At 37.3% G+C, this 9,376-nt stretch overlaps 1 protein-coding gene across 2 annotated transcripts; it reads right to left on the bottom strand.

Annotated features, from left to right (window-relative positions):
* On the bottom strand, positions 2,471 to 8,721 carry LOC18792815 (ABC transporter E family member 2). Of its 2 annotated transcripts, none has more exons than XM_007221987.2 (13): positions 8,459 to 8,721; positions 7,692 to 7,805; positions 6,744 to 6,829; positions 6,550 to 6,647; positions 6,352 to 6,469; positions 6,154 to 6,243; positions 5,161 to 5,465; positions 4,842 to 5,037; positions 4,574 to 4,759; positions 4,208 to 4,477; positions 3,363 to 3,608; positions 2,960 to 3,092; positions 2,471 to 2,882 (listed from the first exon to the last, which is right to left on the bottom strand). In XM_007221987.2, exons 2-12 carry the CDS (start codon positions 7,792 to 7,794, stop codon positions 2,973 to 2,975), a joined length of 1,818 nt encoding a protein of 605 aa, XP_007222049.1. In that variant the 5' UTR covers positions 7,795 to 7,805; positions 8,459 to 8,721; the 3' UTR covers positions 2,471 to 2,882; positions 2,960 to 2,972. The 2 variants fall into 2 exon arrangements, with proteins under 2 accessions (XP_007222049.1, XP_020410175.1); XM_020554586.1 differs by having other exon boundaries at positions 7,692 to 7,808.

Consider the following 9,376-nt stretch of genomic DNA (forward strand, 5'->3'; position numbering starts at 1 on the left):
GGTACAAAAGTAAGCAGAGCCATAAAAAAGCAGATCGCCAACAGAAACTAAAGCAGAGATATAATAGAATTGAGGAAGAAGCTCTCTGTCTCTGCTGCTCTTTTCATACAAATAAATAAATATTTGAAGTTTGAGATGGTTTTGTTTGTGAAGTGGAGAGAGATGGATTCGAGATGTGGGTAGATAACTAATAATAAGCAAAGGCAAAGCGGGAGGTCGTCCAGTGTGGTGGGTCTACTTCATTATTTTATTGCTTTTTTGGGTAATAAATTAATACTTTTCTATTTTGTTTTGGGTTAGCAAGCATAGCTACTGTGTTTGTCTTATGTACAAGTTTGATTTGAGTCATATATAGAAGAGGGTTGACCTTTCGATTGACTGGGTTGAATCACAGAGCAGGTACACATGGATTGAACGGTTGATTGAGTGGTGTGTGATGTGAGTGGGGTGGCCCACAAGATGCAGGGGAAGGATAAAATAACACGTAACATGTTGTGTGCGAGTGCGATTTGGTTAGACGGCTTGTCGTGGTTGTGGAGATGATATGTGCTTGTATTGTATGCTGCTGCTGATGCGTGTGTTATTGGAGCTATTCTCTTGTGCTTTCTTGGGCCTTTGTTTATTCTCCTTCTTGAGTGAACAAGTTCCTTTTGCACTGAAAAGTCAGAAAGTCCTGCAATTGAAAGTTGAAAGAGAAAGAAAAAAGAAGAAGAAACATGTCAAGAATTTTCTACTACATGGGTAGAAAATCGGGGAAGCAAGCCAAGCAAGCATCAAAAAGGAAAAGCGCATTGCATGAATCATGATTCATGACAGAGGGGCAGTGGAAATATTGTCCCTAAAGCTGCGGTGAATATTTCCGTTATTAAGTGTGCAAAATGATGATGGAATCGAAAAGGAAAAGTGCATAAGCCAAAGAGAAGCGGAGAAAGAATAGGAAGTGTCCAATTTTTATTCCACCGTCAATGTTTCCCACTGTCATGCATATGTAACATGAATGAATATATGAATATGACTCATATGAAATTAACAATAATCCTTGTATTATCTAAAATTCTTTGATTCATTGAAACACCATGAAAATTGCAATGCAAAGTGGGCTGGCTGCTCTGTCTCTATAATCATTGATATATGTGTGCCTGCCAGCCAGCTTAGCTTAGCTTACTGGCCTTAGAAAGAAAGAACCCTGTGTCACTAGACTAGTCAATATCATCAATACAAGCCGATTCATTTCATTCGTGTCGCATGCAGCTCGTCCTCTACTCCTGCCTACTTTACCAATTAAGATTCCTATCTATCTCTCTATCTATCTCTTTTATATATATATATGATGAAGATGATAAATAATGATACACATCTTTATATTATATGGATTATCAATTCTCACATGCATTGCAATTTGCATATATCTATCTATCCCATGGAAAGATTGATTCATTTCTAAGTGTCATCAATCATAAGTCATATTCACATTGCAAACCCTCATTTTGTAATTCACTATATATTTCAAATAATTAATTAATTAGTAGAAAATCTGGGAGTGGTTGGTTTTGGCCAACCAACCAACCACTGCCTTAAGATAGATAAGCAGTGGAAGGAAGCGGTGTCTCATCTCCATGTCGGTTCTCAAGTTCCAACTCACTCAGCTCAGGGCTGCATCTGCATCATCCAATTAATCCATCATGGTATGGAAATTGGAATCCAACTCTCTCCTAACTCCACAAACATTAAACAACTAACACATTATTAAAAGTACCAGCATCGTTGGAGCGACCTATGAGTACGTACATTGTTCACTTCTTCTTTCAAACTAAGAGCACATTAATATTGCGGGCGTTCATCAGAAAAACAAAATGAAGAGAGAATATTGCTAGCCTTCGCCAATAAGGTATTAGCTCAGTTGGTTTAACTTTTTGGTCTCAAATTCTGTAGGTAGAAGTTTGAAACCCCCAAGCATCCAAGAATGTTCGTGTAAACCCTCTCCCCAAAACCCAAAAAAACATAATTGAGGTATTTGTTATTCAAGGACAGAAACTTGGGCATGGTTGATGAAGCCCTCTCTCCTCCTCCTCCTCCTCCTCCTCCTCCTTAGTTGTTACATATCGCATATCCAGACTACAAGAGATTAATTGGAGGACAAGACAAGAGATTCTGATTATTACAAAGAAAATGCTCATCGGGCTCATCGGCTCTGTCAACGCCTCTTTTACAAGGAGGAGAGAGTGCGAGTTTGCATCATCATAATTCATGTGGTAAAATATCTCAATCCAAAGGACCGTAAGTATAACCATACAATCATAATCCAATTCAATCATACACCAGACAAGACAATAAAATATCTATTATCCTCATCTTTTCAGATTTTTCGTTTGGCACTTCACCAAACAAACATGGCAGGAGAGTGGTACCTCCTCTGTGCAGTTAGAAAAGGGGGTTCATCAAATCCTGCCCATCAATCAAACCCGTCATGTGCAAATATGAAGCAAACTTCTTTTTAATTCAGAGTTAAAACACCCATGCATTTCTGGTGTGAAAACTAAAAATCATAATGGCAGAGACAAAAGTTACATAAACCCTGGAAGCACAAAAGTTCATCAAAAAGAAAGAAAAATTGATACTATGAGAGACCATTGTACATTTAGATTCCGTCGCCCAGAGACAAATTTTAACAAAATTGGGATAAGTGCAAGCACACATAGGGCATAATGTACTCAACTAGCAACAATATGGAAGGGCCTGGAAACTCTCATTCACGGAAACTCACTGGTAAACAAACATCACCTCTTCACAGACAAAGGACCTCCCATCATTTGTCAGCATGTCATGACTCAGCCGGGATTCCATTATTAGATCACATTGAAGCCCTCTAAATTTTGCCAAAACTGCAAAGTAGAACACCAGTAAATATCAAAGATGCCAAAACAAACATGGAATAAACATAGTAACGAATGAAGCATACCTTCGTGGTTATATCAATCATCCAAGTAATAATAGGATCCAGCAGCTTTTTGTTCCCTATCCTTCGTTGACTCCAATTTGTTGATTCTTGGGCGGTAGTTAGTGGGGTCACGTCGAAATGTAATATCAAGATGCTGCATGCAGCATTCCAAAAATCAATGAAAATTACTTGTGGAGAGAGAGCAGTTCCAATAACATGCTATTTAGGTTTCCAACAGCTTATCCCTTTTAAGACTCATTTTCAGAGTGGTGGTACAAATAACACCAGTTAGCAGGAATAAGTTGTGATTATGCACAAAGAATGACCAATTTCAAAATTATATTCCTATAATCGCACACTACTCTCCCTCTCCATGGTAGGACGCCAAAATAATTGACTGAAAAGAAGAAGTTGCAACACTTACAGATAAGAATAGATTCATCCCAGTCAATAATGACTGTGGAGAATTTGCAACACAATCAATTGATGGCTTCCCCTCATAGACAATAACTCTATCTGCCAAGTAGGTAGCCATAATAAAGTCATGTTCAACCACAAATGCAGTTTTCTTAGCATGTAGGATAAACCTCTTTATGACTTTTGAAGCAACAATACGCTGCTCAGAATCAAGATAGGCACTTGGTTCATCTATAAGATAGATATCTGCAGGCTGCATTAAGAAAAATAAAATGTATCAGTTAAAGCTGATCTGCATGCACTTTCACCAGTTAGAACAACACAAAACTACAAGTAATCGCCTTCCTGGCGTCAAATGATAAAAAAGAAAAATGGAAACCAAATGCAGGGACCAAAACAGATGCGTGGAAAAACTCAAACATGCGGTCATGATATTGTTTGAGGACTGAAAAACTCAAACAAAATGGCAGATACTTGCTTTTAGTTGGGGGCAATGGCAATCCCCCAATACTTAAGTTAGAGAAAAAAGAAAAGAGAACACCCTTAACCCATTCCCAACTTCCAAACACAGTCAATTCCAGCCTACTCAGATGCATCCAAGGCATCAAATACAAGAGGTGGGTACCGTAAAGTGTTGAAAGGGATCCATCCCAAGAAACAAAGGCCCACTTTATTTATTCACATCAATGACCCAACATCTCCCTTCTACCATACTTGCAAGGCTGAAAATAAGGAAAAGCCAACACTACTGATTTTTCTACAACAGGAAATAAAAAAATAACGTTTCTTGAAAATTTCAGGCTTCTGAAATTCATAACCGAGACACATGAAAAAGCTCAACCAAGCATTTACCTTCCCGAGGCATAGGCATAATGCAACCCTTTGCAGCTCTCCACCAGAGAGATTCACAACTTCTTGATCCATCAATTGTTCAATAAGAAGAGGCTTCATCACATCTGACATAAACTGGGGATGGGTATATGAATCACGAATTTTTGAATGTAACAAGTGTCTGACAGTGGATTGAAATTTTGGACTGATTTTCTGGGGTTTGTAAGAAACATTGAATTCAGGTATCTCCACATTGGAATCTTCTACAATATCAGGTTTCAGTAGACCAGCCTGCAAATTGGACAAGTGTATGCTAACTCAATGTCTCAAGCTGCAAAGTGATTATGACTGAATTTTTAAAAAGAAAGAAATCAAAGGAATGAATACCAGCATACGGATAAATGTTGTCTTCCCTGTTCCATTCTCACCCAGCATAACAATAATTTGAGAATCCGTAAATTCTCCCTCAACAACACGAAGCCTAAAGTTTCCCTGAGTTTTAGTCATAGATGGGTATTTATATCGTGCATATGTCTCAATTTCCTCAGCACTTTCCTGTGGAGTCTCAGCAACCTAGTAAAGGGAAAAAAAAAAGTGAATCACAAAGTATTGATAAGTCAAAAGAGCATTTCATGGACAAAATTTATAATCTTGCCTTAAAGGTCAGAGATTCATCCCGGAACCTAAGATTTTCTGTAGGAACAAATCCGGCCAAGAAGATGTTAATTCCTTCTCTAACTGAGAAAGGAAGAGTTACAACTCCATATGCACCCGGTTTCCCGTATAAACAGCAAATGAAGTCTGATAAGTAATCCAAGACACTAAGATCATGCTCCACAACAATTACATAGCTGAAAATACAAGGATATATAACTATTAGCTAAAGATGCAAGAAGATGCAAGAAGACAATCAAGAAATCCAACACAAACGTGCAAATGAAAATTTGAAGGAAGTCAAATATAAAAAAATAGACCTATTAGGCCTGAGCAAAGATCGGACAACTTGGGCTGCTTTAAGCCTCTGTTTCACATCAAGATAACTTGAAGGTTCGTCAAACATATATATCTCTGCATTCTGTATGGCAACGACAGCAATGGCAAATCTTTGAAGCTCCCCACCTGATAAATCCCCTACATTACGATCTATAACCTGGTTCAGCTCAAGATCAGCACATAGTTCTTCCTTCATATCCCTTTCATCTTTCTGGCTGAGCACCTCCCCAACATTTCCTTGAACTGCTTTCGGAATGTGATCAACATACTGGGGCTTTATAATGGCCTGTTAAATGAAAAGAGAATTACAAAAATGCAATTAACAGGAAGACAAAAATATTACATAAAACAATATAAGTGTTAGACACAACCAATGATGGCCAAAAAATTGAAATGCATGCAACATTGTTTGTCTAGACTAAACCCTTTTATACTGCATTAAGCATTTTTTTCAAGTATCATACTTCTAGGCGTTTCTGTCTTAAATTCATTATCATGAGATGCAAATAATATTTCCATTCACCAAATTGTTTATGTTCAACTATATCTTGACCATCCCATTAATGGCATTAAGATCACCCACCCAGTACTGGAAGCAGCCTATGAACTATCTTGAATAGCAAGCACTCGGAGATATCACCACAACTTAGCTCTGTAGTACTATAAAGTAGGCCACTGAGTTCATACATAATGAAATTCAAAGTCGTAGTTCTAAAATAAATATGTTTAACTTTTTCTTTCAACAACTCGAGGTATCTGGATCTTCAACCCGATTAACCAGAGTCAGAGACAACCCAAAATGATCTTTACAGACAACTAAAACACAAACCAAATAGAAAGCCCAAAAAAAAGAAAGATAAATAAACATAACTATCTAAGAAAAACATGCATTAAATGTCCAAAACGTTTGTCTAAAAAGCTAAACTCATTTCCAATTCCATATGAAACATCATGAGCATCAAATCGAAAGGTACCTTCAAATTGTCTTCCAGGATACGAGTAAAATAATTCTGCAACTCAGATCCTCGAAAGTAGGTCAAAATTTCCTGCCAGTCTGGAGGATTCTGCCGAAAAAAGAGAGCAACATAACATAGTCAAAGAATGCACCAAAACCAACTTGAAAAAAATGATATACTTATCAGAGAAGGGGCAAGTTTTGTAAGATGTATTACATTGAAACGACCTAAATTTGGTTTCAACTTTCCAGCCAAAACTTTTAGGGCAGTTGACTTCCCAATGCCATTAGTTCCAACCAAACCAAGTACTTGCCCTGGCCTTGGGACTGGTAACCTGAAATTGTAAATTTCTGTTATCCCAAACCACACAAATGCTTAAATGATCACTTCCATATAATGTGATAAGGAACTAACCTGTGTAGTTTGAAAGTGTTAGGCCCATAACGATGTGTTGTATCTTTGTCTAAATCCTTTGGCAAGTTGATAATTTGGATTGCTTCAAATGGGCATTTCTGCATCATCAGATGGTATAGAGTCCAAAGAATGCCTTTAAAACATGACTAGTGTATAGAACAAGAAAAATGACAGTAACAACACTTTCTACAGACCTTAACACAGATACCACACCCAATGCACAATTCTTCTGAGATAAAAGCAATCTTGGATGCAGGGGTAACCTCGATACATAGTTTACCTGCAGATTAATCAGGTAGGATCGTATATTTGTATAAAGGTCAACCATTTAAATCAAGTCTGAGTCAAGACAAGATAATTCAAAAAGCAGCTCATTTATACAGAAGTAAACATAGCGCAACAATAATGCATGACAAGAACTTGTCAATACAGAAATATTTTATATATATATATATATATATATCTCTGTGTGTGTCTGTGTGTGGAGCTGCCTCACTATATGCAGGAGCTCATGTCTGTATTTTGAGTAACCTTTCTTAGAATCTTTGTTTGGTTTCATATACGATGTAATCCCTTTGAATAGCTAGCTTCGAGCTCAATAAATTTTCTGGGTATTTCTCCTTGCAGGAGGCATTCTATTTCCTTTATTCCCTTATATTTACTTAACATGATCATCAAGACATACTCCCATCACAAGTAGCTTCCATAATGATTTCCATAATGATTTGAAAAGGAATACTACGTTTGGGGATAAATAACAGTTCACATGATAAACAACCAGCTGAGGAATCCAAGTAATGAGGATTTGTGCATCACACATATGCATAATAGCAATATCATATCTCAAGCAACAAGAAAAGATATGCTTGTTTTTGCGAAAGCAAAAGAACCATTATCTCGAGCAATTCAATTAATCCTAATTTTATCTTGTTTATGAATAGAAACAGGCACGCACGCGCACACGCGCGCGCACACACACACACACACACGCGCACACACACACACACACACACACACACACACACATATATATATAAAATACAAGAAATAATATTAAAAACACACACACACACACACACACACACACACATATATATAAAATACAAGAAATAATATTAAAAAGAAAGGGAATTATAATATACCAGTCTTGACGACAGGACAGCTCTTCTTGCATTCCTGGCGGCACTTCTTAGGCTTGCATCTGTCGGAGCTCACTATTGCTATACGGGTTAACCGATCTGCCATCTCCTAATCTTCTTCTATCCACAGTAAATCGACCGATCAAATTAAGCAAAGGATTAAATGCACACTGACATTACAAGAGATAAGAGACATCTGCTCTCTTACTTTGTCTATATTAGGTAATAGTACATGTAATCAGTAAACCATCAAATTACATATAACAAGAGATTAGAGACATCTACTCTCTTTCTTTGTCTACATATAAACCCCCAATTACAAATATGCAGACATTACTAAATTACATATAATCAGTAAATAGTAAATCATCATAGTACCACTCATGAACACTCAATACAAACCAATTGCCAATAATAATTCCCAATTGAAAATAAACAGAAGTAGCAGCAGCGTACCCTAATTGAATTTTTCACTCCAAATAATCACTGAACCCCAGATCGAATTTAAACCCCAATTAATCAGCTAAGCCCCAATTCAATTTTCTCAAAACCCTAATTTAAACCGAAATCCCAATTGAATTTCAAACTAAAGTCTAATTCATTTTTTAGTATAGCTAAACCCTAAATTAGGCTATGAATCCTTTGAATTTAACTTAGAATACATAAACTCCCTAATTAAAACCGAAGCCCCCAAAATAATTTTCTAAAAAACCCTAAGTTAAAATTCACAGAACAAACCCTAAAATTAGATAAAATTGGCAAGCACATACCGAATGTAGTTGGATGAAGCACTGGAAATTGACAACGCCGCAGCCCCAAGATTCGAAGGAGCTGACGCCAATGATCGGATGAGATAGAGGGAAGCGATGAGGCTGAGATTAGAGCGAGATTCGAGGACGCCGAGATTATGATAGAGACTAGAAGAAGTGAGGCGGATGCGTGCGGCGGCCTGAGCGGCGATAGAGAGGAGAATTTTGGGTGTGAGAGTATAGTAGAGAACCCTAATGAGTTTCAGAAAGCTCGCTAGTTGGGTGCGGCCGGTTCTATTCCAAAAAGTATAGAACCAGTACTGATACAACGCCACGTGCAATTGAAAGTCTAAAGTTTTATTTGGTTAGCCCAGTCTTTCTTTTTTCACAAAATTAGTGAAACACATTCTAGACATGAAACTATAAATATACCATACACTATTTAAAACATGATAAACACACCCAAAATAAACCCAATTGTATATTTTTTTTAATTTAATTAATAAGATGAAATATCTTTATTACCCTTTTTAGCATTAAATTAGTTTTGAATCTCGTTTGAAGCCTCCCTCAGGTTTGAAGCCTCAAGCCCCTCTCCTGCTTCAAACCACCATCTCTCCTCTGTTCTCTCCCTGCTTCCTTCTCTATGCCTTCAAAGTAAACCAAATAGTCTCAAAGCCATGGACCAACACAAGACCGACGACAATCTCTGTTACATAGGTGGCCTCACACGTGTTCTCGCCGCCTATGCCTCCATTTCCTTTGCAGGTTTGTTCCATCTGCTTCAATTTGTTATTTTCCTTTTGACCTTTGCTTAATTTACTTGAATTTCTACTTGATTTAGTTTCTTCGTTGAATTTGGTGCTAATTTCTATTTTTTTCGATATAAACAGAGCTAATGGTTAAGCTCATGGAGTTCTGTGGCTACTCTATAGATTT

The sequence above is a fragment of the Prunus persica genome, chromosome G1 (assembly GCF_000346465.2).
Source record: "Prunus persica cultivar Lovell chromosome G1, Prunus_persica_NCBIv2, whole genome shotgun sequence".
Classification (NCBI taxonomy): domain Eukaryota; kingdom Viridiplantae; phylum Streptophyta; class Magnoliopsida; order Rosales; family Rosaceae; genus Prunus; species Prunus persica.

Excerpts from the sequence above, each read along its gene's own strand:
- LOC18792815 (XM_007221987.2), bottom strand. The coding sequence starts at position 7,794 with ATGGCAGATCGGTTAACCCGTATAGCAATAGTGAGCTCCGACAGATGC. Across the intron at positions 5,038-5,160 it reads TCTTTGCTCAGGCCTAATAG|CTATGTAATTGTTGTGGAGC; the intron begins GTCTATTTTTTT and ends TTGTATTTTCAG. Across the intron at positions 3,093-3,362 it reads GGATGAATCTATTCTTATCT|CATCTTGATATTACATTTCG; the intron begins GTAAGTGTTGCA and ends TGCTGCATGCAG.